Source organism: Sarcophilus harrisii, chromosome 4 (assembly GCF_902635505.1).
Source record: "Sarcophilus harrisii chromosome 4, mSarHar1.11, whole genome shotgun sequence".
Taxonomy (NCBI): domain Eukaryota; kingdom Metazoa; phylum Chordata; class Mammalia; order Dasyuromorphia; family Dasyuridae; genus Sarcophilus; species Sarcophilus harrisii.
The window spans coordinates 887,139-915,000 of NC_045429.1; the positions used below are offsets into that span (position 1 = coordinate 887,139).

General features: G+C 50.9%; 1 protein-coding gene across 3 annotated transcripts in view; it reads right to left on the reverse strand.

Moving 5' to 3' along the window:
- Nucleotides 1-27,862, reverse strand: part of AK5 (adenylate kinase 5) — a 179,300-nt gene that overhangs the window by 126,532 nt on the left and 24,906 nt on the right. For 2 of the 3 annotated variants that reach the window (XM_031968858.1, XM_031968856.1), the window contains exons 2-5: nt 23,518-23,704; nt 16,940-17,107; nt 11,500-11,669; nt 11,245-11,358 (exon numbers count right to left, since the gene is read on the reverse strand). In XM_031968858.1, the coding sequence (XP_031824718.1) occupies nt 11,245-11,358; nt 11,500-11,669; nt 16,940-17,107; nt 23,518-23,686 (621 nt within the window). In that variant the 5' untranslated portion in view covers nt 23,687-23,704. The remainder of the gene's footprint in view (nt 1-11,244; nt 11,359-11,499; nt 11,670-16,939; nt 17,108-23,517; nt 23,705-27,862) is intronic. The other variant, XM_031968857.1, reaches the window with a different exon arrangement.

The window sequence follows — 27,862 nt, forward strand, 5'->3', positions numbered from 1 at the left end:
GTAACCCTAAATTAGACTTGGGGTCCATCCTTATAGAGATAATCATTAAAACTGCCAGAGTCCACAAGGTCATCAAGAAAGACCGCAGCAGGAAAAAAAGTCCTAGAGGCTTGGGAAGATGCTCACACCTCAGAGACAGCAGGGAGACGATGCAGGGCAGAAGTCTGAGAGAAAGTCACATAGGAGGGAAGCCATATTTGGAAACCACAGAAGGATGATTCTGGGGGCTGTGGAAAAGTCCAGGAAGGTGAGTTCCCAGAGAAGGCCCCAGGCTTGGCAGCTAAGGGACCATCGATGACCTCTGAGTCAGCAGCTATAGCCAAGTCACCAGACCAGAAGCTGGATTGCAAGGAGTTTCAGGGGAGTGAGGGCTGAGTATAGACCGGTCTTTCTAGCGGTACAGCAGTGGAAGTGAGGAGAGAGAAAGCTATTGTGAGGGACAGCAAGATTAAGGGCAGGACAGGGCAGGATGGATGGCCCAATAGGGAAGGGACTGAAGAGGGGTTGGCCATTGAGAGGGTTGGCCAAGAAACATTCTCCCAAGAGGTAAGAGGGGATGGGCTCAAAGGCCCAAGCTAAGGCCAGACTGGTCGAGGAGGGGGCAGCTTTATCCTCGGAGAGGGAAGCAAAGGTGGGGCCAGGGGAAGAGGCAGAAGTGGGGACCACGGGGCCAGAAGGGAGGGAGCTCTCAAAGGAGAGCTGAGTGGTTATCTGCTGAGAGGGATGGGCTGGGGGAGTACAGTGCAGGAGGGAGACTGTTGGAATAAGAGGCACCCAGAGGTGAAGAAAAAACTGAAGGTGAAATGGCAGGACTTGGTCCCAGTCCATGTGATTTGGGGACTTTCTCCAGCAGTATTTGGCTGCTACAAGAAGTGTCATTACCATGGGAGGAGGCTGTCCTTGGAAGTCCTCAGGTCCAGATGTCAGCAGCTGGCCCAGCCGGAGGGAGCTCCTGAGCCAGGTGCTTTGTACTTAGCTATTTCTCTATTGCAGACACTCATTGTTTCATCATGGGAGCTTTTTCTTTTTCTTTTCTTTTCTTGTCTCCTTAAGGCTTATCTCAGGGCCTTTGATACCTTTTGGTTACATTGACTCATAGCTCCGGCAATCTTCAAAGTCTCGGAGAATCTGCAGTGATATTCTGTAACCTTTTGAATTAAGCTTGCCATTTAAAATTTATTACCAAACTAATTGCAATAAACTCCTGAGTAAGGAGCTCCTAGGAAACCTGGGCACACGTCTTAATCTTGGGTATTAAAATAATCAAGCTAAGAACAATCTCATTTATTTAGCTCTAATAGCTTTTCCTTCCTTACCATGGGCAAATAAAATGGCTAAACATTGTCCAAATCAATTTGCTGTTTGACTTGGATTAAACAGCCAGAACGAGAAGAAGGTCACTGCTTTTCCATCGCGTCTTTAATTGACCCGGCACCCTGCCTTCTGCCCCCAAGAATGCTGCAAAAAATATTCAAAGGATCTAGTCAACCCCAGGCTCATGAAGCTGCAAAGGATCTTGGGGAGATCATTGCGTCTGGTGTCAGGAGCTTCTGATGCCATCCTGGGTAAAGGATCATCCAGCCTCTAGTTAAATACCATCCCCGAAGGGAGGTACTGATAATTATAACAATTGTGCTTCAGTAAAACCTCAAAACATTTTCCCACTAATCCCTGCCAAGTCCGGGCTTCCCCGTCCCATCCTCCTCTCTGGACCAATCTTTAGAAGTTGTCATGTTGTCCAGCTTTCAGCCCATCCCACTGAACGGCCACAATCTTTCTCAATCCTGATTCCAGCGCCCAGAGTATTGGCTCCTCCTTCCGAATTAGTTTCCTCCCCACCAGAAAAAGTCACACCCACACTTTCTCTCTTCATCCAAAAACTGGGTCATTCAGGACATCATTAGGACGACAATGGCATGTTCTCTTCAGCCTCTGAGAATGGCTTGGAGGCCACCTAGATCACAGAGAGGCTGTCATGGGCCTTCCTGAAATCGGCACCCACCATTTCTCTGGCCTTCCTTTCATCCGCCAGCCTCGTCACAGCCCCAAAAAGGGAAATGGGGCTAGACTGGTCTGATTCATGGTGAACCTTCAATGGCTTGTATTGATTACTGCTTTCATCGAAGCGCTTAAAATTGTCTTTTAAATACTGTGTTCCTTGATCTTATCAGGAACCGACATCCTCCTTACTGGTCTGTAGTTTTCCAGTCTCTGCCTTTGGAAAGCTGGGACATTGTGTGGCCAACTCCAGGCTTTACCTGGGTGTCATTTTCCACCCTAAGATGGCACGGGAATGGGCCTGGGTGCCCACTTTGTTGAAAGGACCTGGGTCTTCTTTTATTATCCTCCATTCCCTCTTGTCTAAAGAACATTCTCCTTACTGAAGACAAAAGCCAAAGAGGAATCAGGGATTTTTCCTTTCCAATTTTCTCTTGCCACAACCCGCTCTGCTCGACTCATCTCTTCCTTATTCAGCTCTGAACTCCCTCAATATTCAATTTTTCAAAGGCTGTTTTTTGTTGTCCCTGGGCCTGGTTCCTTTGGACTTCAGGGCTGTCTCCTAGGCTCCTTGCATTCTCCGGGCTTGCCCTTGGTTGGGTGACCTTTGAGCGTCTGTTGGGCAGCTTTCTAGGAAGGGTCCCTATTATTACGCTGCTGACCTGAGCCGATCCGGGCCCAACACTCTGGGCTCCGGCCAGCCCTTTGCTTTCCTCCAGGTTGTGTTTTGAACGCCTTCCCAGTGGTAATGCTGAGATTCTGTAGGTCTCCAGAGAAGAGAGAGCCAGGAGACTCTTTTCTCCCGCAGTCTAGCACCCAAGGAGCAGTCACAGCTTGTCGTCCCCTCGCAGAATCTGCAGGACCAGGAAGCTCCCTGCTCGCTCACCGGCAGTGTCTTTTGAAGTGGAACAAAGCTCTTCATGTCCAGCCATAGGTCTACACGTGCTCATGAGTGAATACAGGCCTAAGGCCCAGCATCTGCACAGTGATTGTGGAGTAGCACAGTCAGGGCTTCTGGGCCAGAATCAGCTTGGAGGAAACCCCCCATGGCTCCTCCGTTCTCGGGCAGAGCGCTCCTTGGAAACCTGCCAATACGGCTCCCTCTCCATGCCCACCGAGGAGGGTAAATGAACTCGAGCTCACCCAACGAGTCGTGCGTCTCAGGTGTGAGGTAGCCTCCACTGCACTCACGGAAAAGGCAGGAAACACCGAGGACAATTCCCACCATGCCCTTTTCTCTCTGGAAGGCCCCGTATTGCCGGCATCTGCTGTGCTCACCACTGTGGCTTGGATTTGTCCGTTAGGAGAAATCACGGTAATTGTGGCGCTGCTTGACAATCCTCCAAGCCCTTTACAGACCGTGTCTGAATCTTGCGGCAGCCTCCGAAGACGGGTGCCGGCGTGCACGCCTTTTACTGAAGTTCAGAGAATGAGACCAACCAAACTGCCATCAGTAGGCGGCCCCAGCCCCTACCCTTCTGACCAGTCTTCTGGGCATTCGAGGGACTGCCTAGGTCTTCAGACTTCCACGTTGAGGCTGGGAGTGGTGGATTGGGGGGCCCTCCTCATTGCACCCTGGACACTCACTACATCAGTGCACAAAAGGCAAGTTTCTCCCTTTTTCTTCCCCGGGAGGCCAATTCTTCATTAATTTGCAGATAGGAAAACTGAGGCTCAAAGAGGTGAAATGACTATCCTAGGATCATATAGCTCATAGTGGACATTGTACACTCTCCTTCATCCACTACATCACGTGAATCCAGGGCTGCTTGGAGTGCCAGGTGGTAGAATCCAGAGGCCTTATCTTCTTGAGTTCAAATCTGATCTCAGACACTTCCTAGCTGTGTGACAAGTCGCTTCTTCCTGTTTGCCTCAGTTTCCTCATTTGTAAAATGAACTGGAGAAAGAAATGTGTCTTTGCCAGGAAGACCACAATTGGGTCACAAAGAATCAGACATGACTAAACATGACTGAACAGCAACCATCTGCATCCGAGCTCTTTCAAAGAGACCTTTTAAGGAATTAGTCAGCCTTTTGAGGGCAGAACAGCTCAGCTCGTGAGTCAGCTCCAAAAAGAGGTCTTCTCCGATGTCTCCACACAGCAAAACAATGAGGGGCCACCGGGGGAGGGAGAAGAGGGCCCACCCTCCTGGGACAACTTCTTGTTTGTGGATGAGGTCGCCCAGAACCCTCCTGTACTCTGAAATTCCCAAATAATCCCTTTCTTTCCCTTAAAAGGCTCCAAATGGAGCTCACCTGGAAGCACCCAACAGCTTATCAAATTCAACCAGTTTTTTACACTTTCTCCTCCCCAAGAAGCAGATGTTAAAGGTTCCAGTGGGAGCCTTGCACTCTGACATCCCAAATGACAAGAAATGCAGATTGGGAATTCATTATCCGGGCTGGGGGAGCATGGACACCGAAGGGGGGAGATGCTGTACCATGCCCAGGAGTCGCCCATTTTAATCTTAGTTACAGGAGAAGCTCTCTGAGGCAGGGTTTGGGGGCTGGAAGAGACCTCTCCACCCCACCTCAGTCCCCCAATTTTAATAATTAGGAAGAAATGATGAAATAAATAATGCTTAAGAAGAGATTACTTGCTAGGGTCACAGAGGAGGTGTCAGAGGCAGAATCTGAGACTAGACCCTCTTACTCTGGCTCTTTCCCGCCCCCAATTTTCCCCCAATCACTTCTGATTTATTTTCCAGATTGAGAGCTAGTCCTGGTGGAGGGTAGGGCCTGGCCTCAAAGGTTGACTCAGAACTGAGCAAGTTGCAGTCTCTCAGCTGGTGATGCACGGCAACCTGCTCTGGGGGAGGGAGATCCCCACACCAGAAAGGTGGCAGATTAGCCTCCAGCCTAAACCACTCCTGCCAAACTCCCACATTTCATAGGCATTAATGTTCTCTTCCAATGGCCACAGTCATCTCCCCTCTCAGAAAAGCCCTCTCAAAGAGCAGAATGGTTTACATTTTAGCCTGGTGACAACTTTGGGGTAAAACATCATTGTCTCCCTGCCCCCACTGGTTCAGAGCCTCACTCCTTCTTGTCTATTGGTCCAGCTCCATGTCTGAGTCTTTACAATCAGAGCTCACATGCCTGGGTCCACTTACGTTATTCCCTCACTCAGAAATAGTCAGTGGCTCCCTATTGCTTCCAGGACAAGACCCATTGCTGGACCTGGCCTTTGAGACCCTCCACAATCAAGTCTCATTTTTTACTGCTTCTTTTCAGTTTCCCTACTCTGGCCTTGTCCTAAAATCTTCCTGCCCTCCCAGCCCATCATTCCCCAGGTTTTGAACTATGATTCCCACTCACCCCAACACAAACGCACATAGAGCCTTCATCCCCCTCCTCTATGGCTTCCCCTGCTATGACCATTGGATGTGGTCCCTCCCTCCTTGACTACATGTTGCCACTTCTCTTAGAGCAGCTACTCCACTGTGGGTTCTATTCACCCTTCCTCTGCCAGACAGCAAGCCTCCTGAGGAAGGACATTATTTTGCTTTTCTTTTGTGGTTAAGTATCTTGAAGATATTTTTCTTTTTTAAATATAAACTTGACAAACATCAACCAACATTTGCATATTCAAAAAAAGAAGAGAGTGAAACTATAAATCCCGAATTTCATATAGCTTGTTTTTTATAGACTCCTTTTTACCACACAAGTACCAATAGTGCCCTGCTTGTCTGGGTACTTTTCTGAACTTCCTTTCCTTTCTTTTATAATTTTTTCATTGCTGAGCTTTTCCTTTCTGTTGTTGTTACCACCCCACTTTCCACTTTCCTTCTCTCCTCACAATTTTGTATCCCATAAAAAACAAAAACAAACCCCCCAAACCTCCCTTTTAACAAACAAGCACAGTTAAGCAAAATAAAAGCATATGTTGGTCCTGTCTAAAAATGTAAGCCTCGTTCTGTGCCACTATATGCCTGCTTTTCTGACAAGACATGGGGAGCATTGGTTGTCCCTCAGTTTTCTGAAAGTCAGGACATTCTCTCCATTGATTTCGAAGTTGTTTTCTTCACTATTATCATTGTTTCTATCTCTGTCTCTATCTCTATCACTATTATCATCTGCCTTCCTGCTCCCATCAGTTAATCCAGACATAAGGAGTGCCTTTTTCTTAGCTGGAGATTTTATTTGCTAGGAGGGGCAGAAAAAGGAACTTTTTGTGGAATTAAGAGAAAAAAAGTTCAAGGAAAAATCCTGAGAGGACCAGCAAGAGGACAACCTCTCTCCAAGGCAGCTGTAGACACTAAGGGCTGCAGAGCATTGTTTCCCAACATCTAACTTGAATGTAATAATTTTCAGGATTTTTGGAGTTGATTGCTAGAAACTCCAAGTGAAAGACCTGTTTTGGGGCAAGAGATATTGTACATTTTTTGTGTTATTTTTGTGTTATATGTGACCAAAGTGTACATTTGGGGTTTTTCCATCTAAATAAGAGTGTGCTACTCATGAAAAGACACTAATGTGAGACATTAGAAGGCAGCAAATAATAAGCTGTACCAAGAGTTAGGGTTCAAAGAAACGAAATGCAGGAAAAAGATGAGAGAAATGGATCCCAAAGCCAAGAGTCTTGGACTTGGACCTGAAAGCTGAGAGGGAAGGGTGACTATGGATGTGGGGAGTTGATCTGATAGGAATAAAGTTCTACTGTTGAAGGGGCTTATTGGAGAAAGGAAAGTCCTCCACCCTGGCTGAAGAGCTGAGGCAGGGCTGCCTTGTTCTCTGCTGCCAGCTTGAGGTTGAAAGGAATTCTTCAGAGGACTTCCTATGTTGACCTTTTCTGCCCTTTATGGCTCAAGAGGAGAAAAACCTTGAAACTTTTAGAGCAATCTGGGAAGATCTGCAGAGCCAGAGTTTAAGGTGGCTATGAAATAGGTTCATGCTAGTTTATACTACTTCCATGGCCTAAGAATAATAGATAAGAAGTTTCCCTCCACAATAGAGAGAAGTTCAGGAGATGAGCAGGAGAGGGATATTCCGAGCTGCGCCCTAAAAGAGATCGTTCTGGCGTATAGGCGGCAGTCCTGAACTGCCCCGTCAACGTGAATCTTCCTACTCGTTTCCGCACCTCCAAGCCCCCTGTGACACACACGTGTGACTCAAATTTAGGGGAGAGCTGTTGTTTTGATTACTCCTGCTTTAGTATTCTATTGAATATATGTGTGTGTGCAGGTGTTTAATCCTTGCATCCCCAGCACCATGAGCTGCCTCACGACTTCCTGCTGGGTTTCTCACTGTCGTGTCTTTCAGGAGGTACACGCAGCTTTGGGGGCGTGCCCGGTCCACCACCCACTAATAGTATGATCTCATATGGCAGGGAAGCACTTCCGAATCAAGCCTTTCTTTGGTGTCCAATGAGCCATTTTTGCTTCTGACTTCCTGGCAAATTGACCAAAGTGAGGCTCAATAAAGGTGTCAGGTCATTAAGCGCCTCATCCGAGTCTTTGTCAGAAAAGCACTGCCCAGAGAGCAAAGGGAGCCGTGCCCTGGTTCACATTCTGAGCTTTGCCAGACACTTTACAGACATTTTCTTGTGTTTGGGAAGCGGGCACAGGGAGCATTATTGCTTCATTTCCCAATGACTGGCTTGCAGTCATTGCAAGTGAGGGAGCGGGGTTTGGGCTCGTTCGCTCTATTTGAGGCACTGCCCTGGGTACTCGGGCACAATCCCCTCCCAAGAGGGACAGTTGTTGCCCTCAAGGAGCCTCCATTCTCCTGGCGAATGGCAGATGTGCACAGAGCCGCCCTGCCAAGTTCTCCTGAGCCCAGCTCTTGGGCACACTGGGCAGATGGCGCAATCGCCTTCCGGGTCTCTGAGGAGCCCCTGAAGAAGTGGGCCCTCCCACCCAAGGGACTTCTGTCTCTCTGCATGCAGAGCACGGGAGTACCCTTGGAGTATCTTGCTGAGGTGGGGGGTGGGCAGAAGGCAGGACTGGTTACTCTTTGCCCTCCCTGGCCACATGGCAACAACCCCCGGGTGACAGCAAGGGCAGGGAGGCTCAAGCAGGGGAGACGGAGCCGGGCTTTCGGCCGCCTGTCCTGGGACCGCTTCTTTCCTGATTCTAGCTGGCTAATCCTGAGATGGAGTGAAATGGCAGAGTCTGAGATCCGAGGCTCGCTCCCCAGGAAGCTCCCAGAGGCTTCTTCCGTGCTCCCAGAATAGATGCCCGTGGCCGTAAGCTCCGGCCTGAGCTGACAAGGCAGCTCCTTTGGGAGAAAGTATAGAAGTCCATTCAAAATCCCGTGAATGGCAGCTGCTTCAGTCCCTTCTGGGTTGGATTCCGGTTCTCAGGAACTGGCCATTGCGTTGAGCCCTGTACTCCTGGGGTCTTCTTCCAGCAGCTGAGCTCTCACACCCCAGAAGTTCCTCCCTCTTGGACTGAGCTCCCACAAGACCTCCCTGTGGGGGATGGGCTCAGCCCCCATGCTGCTTTTCTCTCCTGGATCTGACAGCAGGCCCCCTTGAGGGCGTCCCCCTCCCTCAGCCTGACCCCGCCTTATTGAGCTTCCTTTTGGGCACTGTTCCTCCCGTTAGAATGCGCACTCCTGGAGCTCAGGGGCTGTATTTCTTTGTGCTTAAATGTCCACACTTAGTACTGGCCAGGTCACACTTAGTTCTGCCAGGTCACACTTAGTTCTGCCAGGCCACACTTAGTACTGGCCAGGCTAAGGACACTGTCTCTTTCTGTCTCAGTCACAGCAGCGGCCGGTGCTGCGGTTTGTCTGGCTTAAACTTATGTTGAAGCCCCAAGTGTAAAATGACATCGCTCCATCCTCTCTTAGGCTTCTGGGTAATCTGAGCTGCAGAGAGCCGTGGGTCCAGCATGTGGATTGGTTGCGGGAAAGAAGGGCTTCTCCCCTCCCTGACTGGGTTACCGATTACACATTCAGGGACGCCCTGGGTACGAGCCCAAACCGAACCCTGAGGGAGCTGTCTCTGGAACGCCTGACTGACGTAAGCTGTAAGGAGGCAAAGCAGGGAAGGACAAGGAGCCTCTTCTCATCCAAGGTCGGGAACTCCCAGGAGCGAACCCTGTTTGTGTTCCCAAAGGATTTTTTATGGGAAAGACCAAACAGGAAGCACACAGGGCCCGGCTACTGTTATTGCTAGACAATAAACAGCAGTGTATGTGTGTGTGTGTGTGTGTGTGTGTGTGTGTGTTTGTGTGTGTGTGAGTGTGAGTGTGTACACATGTACATGTGTGTGAGTAACCCACATTTTAACCTCTGCCAAAAGGTTTTGATGTGGAACAAAGAGAAATGGTCCATTTTCTATCAGTTTTTTTTGGAAGGGAAATCTCTGGTGTCTGAGGAAGCTTCCGAATGACCTGAGGAAGATTGCCCAGGATGCCTCTGACACTGAGAAGAGAATGGACAAGAAGAGTGGGAGAGCTGGAGCAAATCGAGATCAGCGGAGGCATGAAGAAGGCATGAGAAACCCTTCCCAAGAGAGGGGGAGACAGATGCTTCCCCAGCTTCTCTCAGGCGCAGCCAGGAGGGCCGGCCCGGGGCCCTACACTGTGACCGGGAGGAGCTGGGCCGGGGCGGGGGGAGCCCCAGGAGAGTCCGTGCTGGCCTGCTAGGAGCCTTCTCTGGTTCGTGGCCCTTTGCCTGGTTCACTCATCTGTTTACATGTTATTTGGCCACCCCCGAGCCAGGTATGTAGCTGGCTGCTGTATACCAGAGGCAACACAAGAAAAGACAGCGCAGGAGGAGGGCCTGACGCAGCAGTGAAGGAAGAGTAGCACGTGGATCCCTTGCCCCATTATCAAAGCCCAGAGCTTTTCCTGGGGATTTATGGGAGAACGTGAACAAGAGCTGCAGAAGATGTAGGGTGCTGGTGGGCTGTAACTTGCCCTGGTATATGGCCTGTACCCACTGATGCTCCAGTGAGATGTTAAAGTCTCTGCTAATAGGATGGGGCTTGGGATATGAAGAACAGAAGCTCTCATTATGGCCTCAGAGATGAAAAAACTCTGTTATTTATGCTCTGCTGCTGAAAGGAAAGATCCTTGACATGGACACTGCATGTGAAGCCTTGTTTGTGGTGCCTATAATACAAAATAGACTCATCACTGACTGTAGTCAGAAACAAAAATCAGGCGTGATCGCAACGCCCCATCCGTGGAGAGAGAAGCAGCCCGTGATCAGATCAATGACGTCTCTCGCACAGAAATAAAGGCCGGGGAGACCCCGAGTCATCACTATTTCATGGGCTTTTGATGGAATTCTGGAGCTTCTAATGTGCAGGATTTATGGCCAGAAGAAGATGGCAGCTGCAGCTGCCTCTTGGTGCTTTGAACAGTAAGTGACAGCTCCCAGAGGGCCAGCTCTCAGGCACCTTTAAGCTCCTCCAGTTGTCTTTGTTAAATAGCTCTTAAAATTGATTGGGCAAATGCTCCAACTCAGTCAAACAAGCAGTTCAAGTAAAACCAGCCTCTCATTTATCTGGATCTTACTACAAAAAAGAAAGGAAGGAAGGAAAGAAGGAAGGAAGGAAGGAAGGAAAGAAGGAATGAAGGAAGGAAGGAAGGAAGAAAAAGAAGGAAGGAAAGAAGAAAAAGAAGGAAGGAAGGAAGGAAGGAAGGAAGGAAAGAAGGAATGAAGGAAGGAAGAAAAAGAAGGAAGGAAGGAAGGAAAAGAAGGAAAGAAGGAAGGAAGGAAAGAAGGAAGGAAGGAAGAAAAAGAAGGAAGGAAGGAAGAAAAAGAAGGAAGGAAGGAAGGAAGGAAGGGAGGGAGGGAGGGAGGGAGGAAAGAAAGAAAGAAAGACATTTGACTGGCTCTGAAATAATGGCTCCTCGGGTCCCTTACTGAGACGATTATTTTGATGTGATGTTGCACAGGTTTCTGCAAATTGAAATTTCTCTCTGTCACTGCCTCTGTCTCTGTCTATCTCTGCCTGTCTCTGTCTCTCTCTGTCTCTGTGTCTGTCTCTCTCCGACAATTCAGATAAGAGGACTTGCCTTTGATGAGTAAGAAACGCTGTGACTGAGACATGGCTAATTGTGGCGGGCGCCCTTTTTTCTGAGGAGGCTCATTTAGCGACGAGGGCATTTTTCTGTCGCAAGGGGATACGAATCAGCGGGGAAATGTTTCGGGAGGAAGGTGAAAGGCGTCTGACTTCGGGCGGGCGGGAGCCCCGAGAGCCCGCGGGCTAGCCGGGGCGCGGAGCGCATTAGGCCCCGGGCCAGAGCTCGGAAGGGCCGGCCGGGAGAGGCAGAGGGCCTTCCTTACCTGGTCCTCGAAGGAGATGGCCTGCGCCACGTCCCGCGGAAAGCCGTCGATCACGATGCCCTCCTCGTCGGGCATTTGCATCAGCTTCTGCTTTATCTCGGTGATGGTGGTTTCCTGCGGGAAGACAAGGAGGCCTTAGTCTGCGGGCCCGGCCCGGGAGGGGCGCCCGGAGCGGGAGGGGAGCTCGGAGCGGAGGAGAGGCACCCGGACCCGGGAGGAGCGCCCGGCGCCGGCCCCCCGAGGAGCCGCCCGTACCTGCGGGGCCAGTTCTCCCGTGGTGATGATTTTGGCGATGAGGCTCCACTTGCGGTTGCTGCTCGTGTTGTGGATCCTTTTCCTCAACAGCTCTCCCACGGAAATGTACTCGAAGCCGAAGCGCTCGGCTATTTTCAAGCTCTGCGTCCCCTTCCCGCTTCCTGGGCCTCCTAGAGGGGAGAACAAAGGCCAGGGATGGGCAGTCATTCCGCCAAAGACAGCCCTGGGACTTTTCAGACAGGCCCAGGAAGAGGCACCTACCTGGGGTAGGGCAACAGGACACTTTGCCCAGGGTGCTGAAACTTAACCAGTACTGACACCACCCATACCTCTTCTATTCAAGGCCCAGGGTCAGTGACAATAATAATTAGATAATGTGGGAAATCATCAGGTAGTCAGCTTCTTCGCCCCCTCCCCCCCACCCCCATGAGCTCTCCCCGGTTCCAGAGTCTCTTTCCACAGAGACTGCAGGCTCCTGGAATCTCTGTTTATTTGTCTCCAACAGTTAATTGGAGGGAACATCTCCATGTGGCCCTGGAGGTCGGGGACTGTTTGATTTTGGGCTCTGGATCCCAAGGGCGTTACAGAGCGACTGGAGCATGAGGCATTCAGTTAGTGCTTATTGATTGCCTGCCTAACTGACTGACTGACGGCCCCAGGGTAGCTCTGCGCACAAAAGGCACAAAAGGCTCCGGGAAAGGGTCTGGCCCACGGCTGCTTGATGGAGTCGCAGCTCCATTTGCAGAATTGCCGGGAGGTCAGCATGCCCCTGAGTGCGCACCAATGTGCAGACGGGGCAAGGGCACCGGTGCCCCCTCTGACCTTCTGTGCTACATGAGAGATTGGGGCAGCTCCATTGCCAGTCGGGAGCCCGTTCTATAAAGTGCGTTTGAAAAAATCATTCGCCCCCCTTTTATGAATCAAGATGAGGAAAATAAGCCCCAAACCTGGATAGCTCTGGCCCGGAAAAATGGTCACAGCTGCGTTCCGTGGTTCCGGGGGCCCCAGAGCCCAGGGGGGCATTCCCCTATTATTCTGCCAATAAATTGATGCCCACTATGGGCACACCAGACCTCTTGGGGCTGTTGGCTTTGAAGTTTTAGGATAAAATGTTTTTCTGATTGTGTGTGTATGTGTGTGTGTGAAAGAGAGACAGAGATGGAGGGAGACAGACACAAACACAGAAAGACAGAGACACAGAGAGAGAGACAGAAAGAGAGAGAGAATGAGAGACAGAGAGACAAAGAAGAGACAGAGACAGACAGAGAGAGACACAGAGACAGAGACAGAGAGAGAATAAAAAGCAGGAGTTTTATTGTTGCTATGACATATACATACACACTCTGTCTTTCTCTCTCTGTCTGTCTCTCTCTCCCTGTGTGTGTCTCTGTCTGTAAACCAAGAAGATGCTGCTTAAACCTGGACCTTATTTGAATTCAGTGAATTCTGGTGTCCTCCTCAATTCTCAGGATGGGTATTTTGTTCTGGGGAATATGGGGGAGGGAACTTGGGACCTACTGTGCGCCAGGCCCATTTAAGGACTTTACAAATATTCTCATTTGATTCTCCCCATTAACAATAATGTGCCCATTATTCTTCTAACTGAACAAGAATCATTTTTTGGAACTTTGGGAAAAGAAACGAAGCCTTGCCAGGAGTGTTTGTGGATAATTCTAAAACAGTGATAGAATCAGCCACAAATGCCTTGGTCAACCCTCCCTCCCCCCACCCCGGTGAAAAATCACAATCTTGAATTTCTCTCTTGTCAGCGAAACCCTTTTGGCCTTATAATGCATTAGCGGCTATGTTGCCTCTGGTAGCTGAGGTGCCAAGTCTTGGTTGGTCTTTGGGGCAAACTGACTTGCCTGTAAAACAGAACCAAGAAGCTACAGTAAAGCCATGAAGATGGCCTTTTATTTTTGCGCTTTAAGCTGTCTAATTAGTTTCAGTGTGCATTAATGAGGCACCTGCTATTTGAACAGCTCCACATTAGGTGGAGGAGAATGTGTGTACAGAGACCCAAATGAAGATATACTCGGCCTCACAGGATTCCATTTCATAAAAATTAAGTTTTCAGTTGATTTTTGTTTATTGTTCTATTCTTAATCACACTTATTTGTCCGTTTGTTCATTCTTCCGTTTAATAAGCATTCTAAAACTCCTACTATGGGCCAATGCATATGGTAAACATATGTAAAGATCCCCCCAAAGTCCCTCCTCTCAAGGAGTTTTCCTTCTTTGGGATAAACACAAATTGTAGGAATCCATAAATTTAGAGTAAATTAAAAATGACCCAATGTTCATGCTATATCGGTCACCTGTGTAACCAAGAATGGAGACATTTTCACAGAGAATAAACTTCAATTTCCCAGGGTAGTGACAAAATCCCAGCAAGGGGCAGCTCAGGGGCAGCCACTGCAGACAACCTTCACTTGGACATTAATGATATCATTAAGTCAATGAGATGTCTCACCAGGTAAAAGGTGATTCATTGAAAATGCTTTGTTTTCCACTTATCCCTGGTGGAGATGGAGAAATAACTCTCGGTTAGATTTGACCTATGAAATGAGCTTTTCATGAATCATCTTTTCTTTGGCTTTTGGTTCTAAAAGATTTAACCATCAGACAAAATCTCACTTTCAACAATAGAGGTTCATGATTCATCGTATATTAATGGTTCTCATGAATTTCGTAATGCTTCCTAGTCTCTCATCCCACATTACTCTATTCATAAAGTCATGGTGATAGCTAGCTAGGCGGATGGGAGAGATTGCCAGATATAAGAGACTGTCAGATGTGAGAGATAGCCAGATGGAAAGATGATAGAGATAGGAGAGAGAACCATTATTTACTTCTCTTTCTGGGTTTTGTGGCTTTGTTCCCCCACAGAGTCTGTCCCTGCTATATATATATATATATATATATATATATATATATATATATATATATGGTAGAAAGATGATAAGCATAGGTAGGTAGATAGATAGATAACCAGACAGACAGACAGACAAACACACACACACACAGGAGACACAGTAAATAGACAGATGGACTGAAGCTAGATTGAGAGATGATAGAGATAAAATCAATAGCAGTTTCCTATTTTATTTCCATTTGGAAAATGGAAATGTCCAGCATAACCTAGTTAATTGGACCTTGGATTCCTCGTTGCCTTCCTATGTCAGTCAGAGAAAGGGGCAGCCGGCATCCCGCGGGCAAGGCCAAGGGGAGTGGATGCCATGTAGTGAAGAAACAAATCAAGTCTGGAGCTCAGGGAAATCTTCCCCATGATGAGAACCAGCTTGAGGTGCTGTAACCTCAGCCCAGGTCTGAAGGTCTTCAGGTGAAAAATCGAGGAGTCTTTTTCAGGCAGAAATTGCTCTGGGTCGGATGGCCCCTGGAGTGTCTCCCAATGAGAGAAGCTTCTGAGGTTGATGTCTTCTTGTTGTTCTGGCTGCGCTGCTCCAATCTCTCTGCAGCAGTTGGTTTTTTTCTTAAATGAACTCTATCAATCCCCTTGAAGACATTAAAGTTCTGAAGAGACACTTGTTTCCTCTCCTCTTATTAAGAAGTAGCAATTCATCATTATTTGACTCTCTTCAATTGCTCAAGAAATGTAATCTTCCTTTCTCTTGCCTTATTTTCCCTCCCTCCCAACGCCCCATCAGCTGCTGGGTCTGGCAGATTCTACCTTTGCTATCTCTATCCCACAAGCTTATGCCCTTCTCTTCTCTGACACTGTCCCCACCTCCTCTCCATCCTTCCAACGGCTTTCTGATCAGCCTCTCAGTCCCTGGCTGTCTCCGCACCCCTACCTTCCTCCACTCAGCTACCAAACACAAAGCTTGGCACATGAGGCTTTCCCCCTCCCCAGATACTCTCCATTGGCTCCCTACTACCTCCAGGATCCAACATAAAACCCTTGCTTTAACTTTGGGCCCTTCCTATCTGTCTGGACTCCTCACACCTCTATACCCTGCAGATCCTCCTCTTTACAGCCTCCTGGATGCTACTCACCATCTCAGACTACACACTGGGCATTTCCCTTGGCTATTGTCATGCCTGGAGCTGTCTTCCTTTTCTCATCTGCCTCTTTCCTTCCTTTAAGTCCCAACAACCTCCTTCCCTCCCCCCTTCCCCCGCCCCAGAGCCTCTCTGGAGTCCACCGAATCATCCTATTTCCTCCTCCTGTCCGTTTTATCCCAAATCTCTCTTGTATGTGTAGAGTTGTTTACACATCATCTGCTATGTTGTGGGACTGCTTTTGCCTTTCTTTGTATCCCCAATGCTTAGCACAGAGGCTGGCTGGCATTTAGATACTCTAAATGCTCCTTGACGATTTTGATCGCGGTTCCTGGGTTTTGGAGCTGCTTCCTTCTAGATTTGTGCAGCATTCCTCCCCCCTCCCCCCATTGATGTGAGTTTTTGGTTTCTCACCGTGCCATTGCTGGGGCATTTCCTTTTGGAATCCTTTCAGCAGGGGGACCGGCAGATTCTCTCTTTTCTTTGCCCAATGGTTTCCATTTGTAATCTTCTGAGATAGAACATCCAGGCTTTTTAAAAAACCATCTTTTCTCGGCCTGTTGTCCAGAGTAGTTGTTTTTGACATCAGAGCCCTCACTCCCCCCCATACCCCAGGTTGTGATTTTGTTCACATATCCCTTGCTGTTGTATAGATACCTTGATTTTTATTTTGATCTATTTCATTTTCAGGAGTTCCATTTCTTGGGTCAGATTTGCCACTTGTTCTTCTAAAGTCTTTATTCTTCTAATTCTTTCCCCTAGAGAGTCCTTCTATTTTTTGCATGTCTTGCTTTATTTCTTCTGTGTATGAATGAGATCTTGAGAACCCTCCATTTTCCCTCTGAATCTCAGTGTATGCTTGGCTATTTGGGAGGAGAAGCCCTAGGTTTGAAATACTTTTTTAAAAATCAGTTATCTTCTATTATTTACTTCTCTTTCTGGGTTTTGTGGCTTTGTTCCCCCACAGAGTCTGTCCCTGCCATGCTTTTAAGTGACCTCATTGGTCTGATGTTGTACCCCTGGATCTGGATTCCAAATGGTGACCTCCATCTCCTCCCTTTGGCCTCTACCCCACCCCACCTCCCTTTCCAGGGCCCTCTCTGTATGTCAGGATGGCGTGTAGGGCCCTCCTGAGCTTTGGGACCTTGTTGGTCAGGCGGTTCTTGCTGCCTCTGATACTGAGCCTTGCAGAACACCTGGGCTCTCTCTATGGCATGGGACCTGGCTTGGCCCTGTGGGCTTCTGGTGGCTGTTTTGGTGCAGTTCTGGGACGGAAGACCCAGAATATTCTACCTTTCATCCCTTTCTCACAACACATTGGCCACGCCCAACAAAGCGAGCTGCTGGAAGTCTTACTGCAATTCAGGGATGGAGCTGACATTTGGGCTAAGCCCTGGCTAGAGGGGCGAGCTCTTACCTATGACCAGGATGACTTTGGGTCTGGCTCGGGCCGGATCAAAAACCTCGTATTCCTCGATGAGCTCGGCCGTCTCCGAAAGGTCGGTGTCACTTTCTATGGAGAATTGATGGATTGGAGGGAGCCGATCGTATCGCCGATAAGGAAAGTTGGCGTTTTCAGGCAGCACTGCAAGAAAGTAAGATCACCTTGAAACAGGAAGGAGGCGGCCGCTTACACAGTTCTCACCCGAGGCGAGAAGTTAGAGGGGATCTGAAGAGAACGTTATGGAACTAGGGGAGGGCCATCGGGAACTTATCCCGGGCATCCTCTCATTTCTCTGGTGCCGTGCCTTCTGAACGTACTCCAAGCCTGGAACGCTCTCCCTCCTCCGCTTCGAATCCAGCTAAAATTCCACCTCCTGCAGGAAGTCCTCCCCAAGCCCTCTTAATTCCCCGGCTTCTTTCTGTTCGTTATCCCCTGTTTTCTCTGTAGAGAGCCTGGATTGTACATACCGGTCTGCCGCCGTCACCCTCCCCTTCCCCACGTTAGATTGTGAGCTTTGGGGGGCAGGGACGTCCTTTGCCTCTTTCCGTAGCCCCAAAACTTAGCCCAGAGCTCGGCGCTTTGTCAACGTTTATTGATTTGAAGTGAATGACTGGGCGCCCAAATTTAGGGGGCGTGCTGTCCCTGGCACTGACTTAGTACGGGAGCTAGGAAGGCGGGGGAGGGTCTACACAGATGCATCCCCCGCCCTCCCCCTCAGCCTTAGAGCTGCCCCGGCGCCCGATTCTGGACTTTCAGAGCTGCCCACGTGGAAGTCCGGCTCTTTGCCCTGGGGGTCAAAATGACTGCTCACGGTCCTTTGAATTAATTGATTGGTGAATTGCTTCCCTTAAAAGAATCCAAAAGCCTAATTGCTGTACCTCAGGGAATCACACGTTTTTCGGAGAGCGCAGGGGGAGGCCCTGCTACATGGGGGGACGGCAGCAATGAAAATCGGGGCTCGCTGTGCCTAGTACTGTGTCCCGAAGAGCGTTGTCCCACATGGCTGCTGATGGGAAACAATGTGAGCGGGACGCAGGGATGCAGAAATTCTGGGACTTGGGGTTGGGGGGGGGATTGGGGTAGGGTGGGCCACGGGGATGCGAGGAGGCGGAGATACTAAGACGTAGAGGGAGCGGAGATTCTGGAACGCGGGGATTCAGGGTGATGTGGGGCTAGTTTTTCGAATCCTCTTCGGCCTCTCCGTCTCCTGTCCCCAAGGGCAGAGGGGGCTCCCTCAGCGGAGGCAATCCCAGCTCTGGCCAGGAAAACGGCCGGGGCCCAGGCTTCACCATTTCATGGATGATTTCTGGAAGTCTCTCTACTGGACTGACATAGGTGATAAGCCCGCTTCTTCTTCTGATAACCAGTCCGGGGCTCATCGTGGCCATTGCCTTGCCCAGCAAAGATGGAAGCCGAAGGACACGCTGGCCCTCTCCTCTGGGAGCTTTCCCGAAATCCTATAATCACTGTGCACCCCCTCTGGGCCATGCTAACTGCTGGGGAGGAGCTGAAGAAGGGGGAGAAGAGGATAATCATTTATGAAATGCCTACTGTGTGCCAGGCACTTAGATAATGGATCCTCACAACCTCCCTGGAAGGGCGGTTACTGTTGCTATCTCCATTTTACTGTTACTATCTCTGTTTAACAATGGAGGAAACTGAGGCAGCAGCAGAGAAGTGACCTGTCCTGTTTGAGATTAGACCTGAATTCTGGCTTCCTGGCTCCAAGGGCCTCCAGAGGCCCCGACCTCAAGGAGTTCCCATTCTCCTAGGGGGAGAGGACACACATTCAGACAAGGTCACTGGGAAGAGGAGAAAGCCCCAAAGAAAGCTCCGGGGAAGAGAAGCGGGGAGCCCCTTCTGAGGGAGGGGCACAGACCACGAGATGGGGCAGCAGGGATGGGGGAGCAGGATCCACGCGTCGGCGGGGTCGTGGCTGTGTACACGTGTCTCTGGGTGTGTGCATGTCTTCGTGTGCTGAGTGTGTCTGGGTTGTGTTTCCATTTGTATTTATGTGCACGTACATGTGGGTAAGGGAATGTGGTGCCTGACAGTGGGAAGGGCAGCCTGGAACCTGAGTGGGCCGGACTGAGGCTCTCCCAGGAGAGGAAGCAATTCCCAGGCTTCAGAGGACCAGGTAACAGCATGAAAAAGGGCCTGGCCAGTCTGCTCGGTGCGGGGAGCGGGGCAGGAAGCCTCCAACGGGCACAAGAGCAACATGACCAAGGGCCTGGTTCTCAGCTGTGTCTCCCGCCATCTTCCGGCCCCAAAGTCGTTTTTCCCTCCTGGGCTCTGTGGGTCTAGTCCTCCTTCAGGGGGCAGGAACTAGGATTTTCCCAGGAAGAGCCGTCCCACCGTGGCAGCTCCCTCCACAAGTGCAGATCGGCTACTCCTCTCCAACTTCTCATCTTGGAGGGCCTGAAGGGCTTTCCCCCAGGGCTGGGCTGGCCTCCACTGCCCCCACTGCTGCCTGGGGAAAGCTAATAGTCTCCGAACATCTTCTCTGGCTGATGGAGAGTGGAAGTCCCTTCAGGGGGAGGCTCACACCTCGCTATCCAGGGCCTCCCAGGACCTAGCCCAAGGGGTGCTTTGGGGCCGACAACCGAGAGGTGGCTGGGTGGAGTAAGAAGAGATGGGTTTGGGGCCCAGCCCAGTGAGGAGAGGGGTTAAAGAAGCCTGGAGCTTTGAGTAAACAAAATGAAGTAATTTCATTTTTCTGCCTCAATCTTCGGGGTCAGTGACCAGGAGGGCGCCCCCACCAGAGGCAGGGAAGTCCTGGAGGGCTGGGCTGGGGGCAGGCATGGTGGATTGGAGCTGAAGCCATGAACTCCCAGCATCCTATTTTGTGGAGAGATGGTGCTTTGACTTGGAGTTATTCTCGGGAAGCTGTTGGCTTGTCTCTGCCTTAGCGTGCAGGGTGAAGCAAGCGCAGAAGCATCGAGGGGCTCACCGTCGCTAGCAGCCAGCTTGTGAGCGGTCCCCGGTCGCTCACATTTTTCTTTGAGAACCGTCAATGTGACTTTTTAATCTGGCTCAGTGCCACAGACGCAGCCCCCTCTCCCCTCTCAGTCCGGCTGGCCCTGGGACAAGGAACATCCTCTGGGGCCGAGGGCGTGCCCTGCCGGGATTTGTGCTCCGCTGGCCTAACCTCCGGGAAGCCCCCCACCCCCACCCAAGCATGAGAGCAATAGCAGGACTTGTCCTCCTCTCATGCTCCAGGAAAACTGGCTTGAGCAGGGAGTGAGAGATGCCATCTGTGGGAGAAGCAGCCTTGCCAAACGAGACTCCGCTGCCACTAGATAATAAGTAATTTCATTTCAGATGCACTTGCAAGGAGAGATGGCATCTAGCTTCTTTTTCCCATCAAGAGCCGGAGCCTGGCCACAGTGGCAAAGTCCTGGTTGCAAGTCGGGAGCCGTAATCTAAGTGACCCCGTACTCCAGAGTCATCAGGACGGGGCTGCAGGTGGGAGCTACTGGGCTCTATCAATCAGAATCACCGTCTAGGCTCTGCTTAAAGAAGTCTCTTTTCTTCATTCATTAGGAGATAACGAGCGATTGGTTGGACACAGGTTATTGCACAAAATGGCTCCTTTGTTAACCCTTCCTGAAGACAATTCTGGCAACGTTTTTGCATGAACTTCAGGAAAAATGTGAATTCTGCTCATAAGGGGAAGACCACTAGGCAGCAGTGATCCATCTAACTTTAATTTTCAATGTTCAACAGTCTTAAGGTCAAGAGAACCCCAAGAAAGCCCCGTCTCCCAAGCATGGGCAGCAAATCCCTGATGGAGCCCGAAGACCAGTCTCATTGCATGTGCACAAAAGGGTTGCAATCTGCACCACTGGAGGGAAGATGCACCTAAAGGGGTTCACAGTCCGTTGGGGCATTGGGATAACAAACTCATACTGAAGTCAAGACAAAAACTAGATTTTCTTCTTAAAAGACAGATGGTGCGTTACTCTCTATGTGTCTGGTGACATTTTTTCCAGATATAGAAGCCATTGTGACAGCTAATTAGCCAAATCCTGCAGAATTCTGTAACAGCAATTACAGGGAAAAGGCACAAGCTGATCATTAATTAAAGCATCTTGGGGCTAATCGAGCTGAGTATTAATAGGCAGAAGAGGCTGGGAAGGAATGGGCAATTTCATTCCGCCATGAACTTGACCCAAATTTTCCAATAATTTTCTTTGTTCACTTCCTCCAGTTTCCTCCTCATCAAGGAGAGGAGAGGAGCCTTTCGGAACTCTCAGCTCTGTCAAGGTTACTTTTTTGGATCCTTGGCAATCTTGATTTACTATTTAAAAGCTGCCTTCTGGCTAATAGGAAAACTTTGAAATTTCATTATTTCAAGCATCTTGAGCCACAGGGAGGAAAATAGGACGAGTTTGTGGATGTGGGTGACCGCATATCGTAAACCTTGAGTTAGAGTTCCTAAGGGAATGTTACAAGTGCTCTCCAGGAAATCAGGTGGGTCCTTTTGGAGGGCACAGGCCCTCTTCCCACCTACTATGGTGACATTTCCTTGGTCGCTGGGTTTGTTAAGTAGGGCCCCTAAGAAGTCACTTGCTACAGGTGACCACCCAGCCCTTCGGGGGCTTCCATTCGACTCGCTTTATACCGATGCTGAATTCAACCTTGGGCTCTACCTTCCCTGTCCTTTGTTGGGAGCAGTTTGTAATTGCTTATTTAGTTCTGTAGTGAACTAGAATCTTTCCTGCTCTATTGATAAAACTTGGGGTTCTACTTGCACCCAAAGCCAGCTCACCCTTCTTTGGGAGTGGTAAAACACCTAAGAATTAAAGTGACCCCCAGCACATGGGGAAATGGCTCTGGGTTATTTAGTCCTGGGCTTTGGAGTTCCGGTGTCTTCTCACCGGATGGATCTAGAGCTCCCCCGGGACAGAGCCCGACCTTCGCCAACTGGGCCCATCCTCTGCATGGCCATTTCACTGAGAGTATCCCCGTGGAGGGTGGCCCGAAGGGCCTGTTCAAAGTCACAGGAGTGAGAAGGTGTGGACAGGCGGGGAGCTCCTGGGAAGGACTGTCTGGCACTGCCTGGCGGTCACAGACTCCATAAATGTCTGGCAGCTGGAACTGAGTTGAGTTGAAGTGAATTTAAGTGAATCACGCCCTAGGAATGAATGTCTATATCGAGAGAGCTGAAGAAATAGCGGAGGTAACAAAGCTCACGGACGGGGCTTTGTCCATTTTTGTCTGGGTGTCCCCAGAGCTGTCCGTAATGCCTTGTATGCATGTGTGTATACACGTATGCATGCACATGTGGACACACACACATACACATATTTGTCTAGACTGGTGGCTTTAGCCTTACACACAGCAGGGGCCTAATAACAGCTTGTGAAACTGAAGGAAAATTCACTTGAACATTCAAGGTGTGTGAGAGAGCGATGCGAAATCGCCTCCTCCTTCCCATTCTGGGAATCTGCTCCTCGAGGGGAGCTTTTCACAATTCCTTTTTTCCAGGCGGCTACAAGCTCTTTAATTACAAGGCCGGCTCGTAGGCCAGTGGTGGGGTTTGAAAACCCTGCCTGTTGGAAAGGTTTTTGTAGGTGCTTCAGGAAGCCCAGAGACTTTTGATCAGCAAATAAAAATCCAAGGTGAAAGAAACATCCTCTCTCCAGAAGAGAGCAACCGGGCTCGCTGCAGAGAGGGAGAAAATGAGGCTAAAACACAGGCATGATAGGGCCCCACAGGCAGGAGGAGACCCATTTCTACCAAAGTCCAGAACCCTCGGTCTGACCACATGCTTATAGAAATGAAGGATCGAAGGGTCTCGGGCTCCCAAACTCACAATTCGTCACTATTCATATTATTAATAATACTCCTATTAATGAGCACCGATCGTGGCTTAGTTTCCAAAATGGGGATTGTTGTGCCATTGCTAATTACTAGGGGACACAGCAGGCTGCAGCACATTTCAAACAAGGAATTGCACCAGAGAAGCAGCAAGAAACAGGGTAGAAAGAGAATCCCACCGAGGGATGCCCAAGAAAGAGCCTCCACTCCTTCCCCCCCCCCCGCCCCCAGTCCATCGCTCCCCTCGTGATGTCACAAAGGAAGCCACTAGCGCTTTAGGGAAGCTCCCAGACAAAAGCCACAGCATGGAAAGGCTGGGACAGGTGGGCGTTCTGTATCGGCCCCTCCTGCCGTTGCCAGATGAGATCATCCCCGAGCCGGTCGAGGATGGATCCGTTTATAATGATTAAGAGTGCAGAATTCATTTGTTCGAAAGCCCTGATTTGAAACATTGAGAATAATGGAGAGTTTACCCACGTGCTATGGTTTTATAAGGTAATAAAGCCTTCGGAATATAAAATGTAATCACTCGCCTGCTATTTAGCATTTTTAAACAAAGTCCAGATATTTGGTTTTCCTGTAGGAATATTAGAAATAAAAGACTTGGTTATAAATTGTCCAGGCTGGATTACAAGCTCCAGTCGATCGCATCACCCCAAGAGGCACAACGCAGCCTGGCTCCAAAAGGAACGCAGACCTAGGACTACCCGAGTTTCCATACACATTACCGTTTCGCAAAAAGGACCTTCGGGACTGGCCGCCGTTCAGGGGAGGCAACGTCCTTTTCTCCTGGCCCACGAAAGTGTCCCATTTCACCTTCTCCGGCCCCCCCAGTTCCTTGACTTTTTGTAAGCAGCTCTCGAGGTACTCTACTGGGTCGTCAGGCTTGTAGCACATCAGGCCATTTAGCAGACTCTGAAAAGCAAGCACAAAACAGACCCGTCTGTGTATTAGCCGTCACCTTCCTTTCAGGAGAGGGATGGCAGCTCCTTGGGGGTGGGGGTTTCTTTCTGTCTCTGTATGCCCAGGGCTTTGCACAATGCCTGGCACATAGAAAGAGCTTAACAGATGTTTATTGATCGAATATTCAGCACCCAGCGTTGCCAATTATTTGAGCTTCTTTTTTGTTACTCTCCTATACTTGGAATCCCGAAAATGTCACTTCATCTCTGCCTGCCTCAGTTTCTTCACCTGTAAAATGGGAATAGTAATACTACCCACCCTGCAGGGTTGTTGAGAGGCTCAAATAAGATATTTGTATCGTGCCCCGAAGAGCTTCAAATGCTATATAAATGTTACCCTAAAAAATACATATCCTTTGTGCACTCCAGGAACTCAAGAATTCATATTGGGAGAGATTTCCCTGTGACCGTTGCTGTTCAGTGGATCGGGGCGGGGGGGGGGGGGGGGGGGGGGGGAAGGTGAGAGGGTTTCAAATCTGGTCTTGTGACATGGAGCAAGTCCTTTCAATCTCTTTCAATTTCAGTTTCCTCCCCCATCCCCAACACAGGAGGGGATGTTTACCCTGTGTCTTTGGCTGCCCCTGATGTCATGGCTTGTGCTTCCTGAGATAGGCAAAAATGGTGTCTCATTAAAGCTGTAGCAGCCACATCCTTCTCCCTCTTTCTTTCTTTCCTTCCTTCCTTCCTTCCTTCCTTCCTTCCTTCCTTCCTTCCTTCCTTCCTTCTCCCTCCCTTCCCTCTTTCTGGGCTGTAGAGTTGGGGAAAGGGGGAAATGTGTAGGAAGCTTGGACAAGTAGCTGGCCAGAGCCAGGGGTCAAGGACAAGCAATGACTAGCAGAGCAATCCAGCTCTCATAGTTAATAGGCCTTCGGCAAAAATGGGGGGGGGGATGAATGACTGTTTCCCAGCTTCCTTAGGAAAGGACACTCATGAAGGGGCCCTGGAGGGGGGTCCTGGAGGAAGGAAGCCCGTGGTCTTGTCTGAGCCCTGCCTCTTCACCTGGCGAAGGCTCCTGGGAGACTAATTACTGTCGGGACTGGGAGATAGCCGTTCTAACACTATGGTGGGAGGCAGGGAGGCCTGCAGGGGAAGTTAGACTCGGGCCTCCAGATGACCATAGAGGCCCACCTTCAGCCTCCGTGTCAGCCCCTTGGAGCGGAGCCTCCTTAGCTGCTTTGGCCAGGAATGCCAGGAGATGCACACGCTCACAACACACATGCACGAGCACACATGGGTGCATTATGCACACACACATATACGTGTACATGTGTGTGCTGTTCTCGCACGGAGTCCGCGGGCTGAGGGACAGAAGCCGATCAGACACCTTGTTAACGGCTTAGAAAATATCCCCAAGGTGGGGAGTGCCTCAGCATCATGGGAGAACGCCTCGAGAAGATGGTGGCAGCGGGGAAAGGGGCCGAGCTGAGGGTCATGGATCTCAGCCCAACTCCTGCCCCCTGGAGTCTTAGCCTAGTGGAGATGTTTCCCTAGGAAAGCTTTACGAGATCCCACGGCCCCAGATTTAGGCTGGGATGCTCTAAAGGTACAGATTTCAAAGCAAGACCCCCCAGTGCAGCCCCGGAGGCTGCCTGGAGAAGGTGAGATTGGGGAAGCCTGCCAGGCTCCATTAGCTGGCTGGACACTTGGCCGTATAATTAGCTAGGACCCTAAAAGCTTCGGAGCTCCTCCCACACAGCTAAGGTGACTCAACTGAAAAGTCACTAACAGTCTCTTAATCACCAAACCCAAGGCTTTTTCTCTCCTCCTCCTCCTCCTCCTCCTCCTCCTCCTCTTCCTTAACTTCTCCCTTAGATACTGAGCCTCTTCTCCCTGCCATTGCTTCTCTCTAGGGCAGTGGGGCCATTCTGGTTCTCCCTCTGTGTCCCTCCCAAGCTCCTTTGCTGGCTCCCAAAGGCTCGGCCATTGGCTGGATGCCGGCCATCTCCAGCTCACCGATGGAGACCAGCCTCCCTCCTAAGGTCCGACCTCCTTTAAGCACACTCACCAAGTCAGTCTTTCTCAAACTCTCCTCTCCCCGTCTGCCCAGCCTCCACAAAGGCCCCCTCCTCCCAGCCCTTGAGGGTCCTCCCTGCCCCCTCACACTCAAGCTCACCCCCTCCCACAGCCAAGTTGTTGCCAAATCCCGCCGCGCCCCCTTTTCTCCTGCTCCCATCTCTGCTGCTGGGACTATTGCGGTGATGGCTGGGGCAGGAGCTGCCCGCCTGGGTCTGTCACCCAAGTGACCTTCCTGTAAAGACCTCTCCCTGGGCCTCAGAAGCAAACCACTGGGGTCCAAGCCCTTCCTAGCCGGGCCCCTTTGCCCTTTGCCGACTTCTGACCCCCCCCTTCCTGCCAGGAACACGGCCTCTGGCTGGTCTGGCCAGCAACATTTCATTTCCAGACCCCAGGTGTTTCCGTCGGCCCTCCGGCCGGGCTCTCCATCTCTGCCCTCCCCAGACAGTTGCCTCTCAGGGGGACATTTCTACCCTCCTGCGCATCTGCACTCCACCCCCCCCATGCCTGGATCTGCGGGTGTCTCTGGGCCTTTGTGTGTCTCAGTGTGTAGTTCTCCCTCCATCTGGGCTGTTTACAAGTTGCCCCTGTTAAGACTGGCACTCCCTGAGGGTGTGTGGGATGGTCTTTGGCCCTTCGTGCATCTCCAGGACTTCCTGGAGTTCCTGGCACATAGTAGGTGCTTAAGAACTGTCAGCCAAAATCACACCCCCAGTCACAGCCTGCCGTTGGTGCCCCCCATTGGTTTCTCTGCCTCAGCCCCAGCCCCCCTCCATCCTTTACCGCGCCCCCCTCCCCCCGGCAGTCGGGAGAGCCAGAGAACCCATCTCCTGGACGCACAGCAGAGAGGTGTGGCGCTGCACAGGAAGCAAGTTACTAGAAAGCCCCAAGAAATCCCAAAAGCCCCCGGGGTTGCTCCGAGACCCCCCAGTCACCTGTGGGGCTCTCCCCCGCCCCAGCCACATCGGCTCCTCGGCTGTGCACGGTGGGGCTTGCCCTGAAAACACTGGCTCCAAGCTGGCCGTTGGCTGCCTGGCCCAAACTGGCTTCTGCCCTCTCGCCAGCTCTCGGGGGGCTGCCCTTCCCCCTCCTTCCCCTCCTTAGGCACCCCCTGGGATGCTGGGATTGCATACCCGCCCCTTCCAATCCCCTTCACCAGCTAGCTCCCCCGCCACCTTCTGGGGGGAGCCAGAGCCCCCCCTGCCGCCCCCGTGCTGATGGACAGCGAGGACCTCTGTAGCCGGAGCAGAAACTCCTGGAGGGCAGCGGAGAACAGGCAGTTAGGGCACCCGGGCCCGCGCCTGCTGCTCAGCCCTTGCTTATTTTTAAAAGGCTCTTGTGGGAGCAGGACAGCAGAGGGCCCACTCTCCTGTTGCAGCGTGGGGAGGGAAGGAGGAAGGGGACGGGGTGAGGGCCTGGCTTCCATCCCCAACTCTGTGACCTGCAGGGCCTGTGAGTCCTCTGCTCCCAAGGGCCCTGTGAGCTCCCTGCTCCTCAGGGGTCTATGAACCCCCCGCTCCTGAGGGGCCTATGAGCCTCCTGCTCCTGAGGGCCCTGTGAGCCCCCGCTCCTGAGGAACCTGTGGGCTCCCTGCTCCCCAGGGACCTGTGAGCCCCCCGCTCCTGAGAGGCCTGTGAGTCTCCTGCTCCCCAGGGGCCTGTGAGCCCCCCACTCCCGAGGGACATGTGAGCCTCTGCTCCCGAGGGTCCTGTGAACCCCCGCTCCTGAGAGGCCTGTGAGCCCCCTGCTCCCGAGGGCCCTGTGAATCCCCCACTCCTGAGGGACTTTGGCTTTTGAGGAGCACAAAGAGGGGTCTGAGCTCTAGAAGCATGGAATTAGGACCCCAAGAGGCCCCGGTCCAGCTGCTTCCAGGCTACTTGAAGGAAATCCAGTGACTCAGCCAAAGTCACACACAGGCAGGAGCAGAGCAAGGATCTGAATCAGACCCTTTGCATGATGCCAGACTCCCAGGGCTAGGTCGTGGGGAGCCACTGAAGCTCCAGGGGGACATGGACTCCCATACAGTCGCGTAGGAGATGGACTGGAAGGGAGCAGGTGGAGACCGAGGAGAAGCTGTAACCCTAAATTCGCGCTGTAA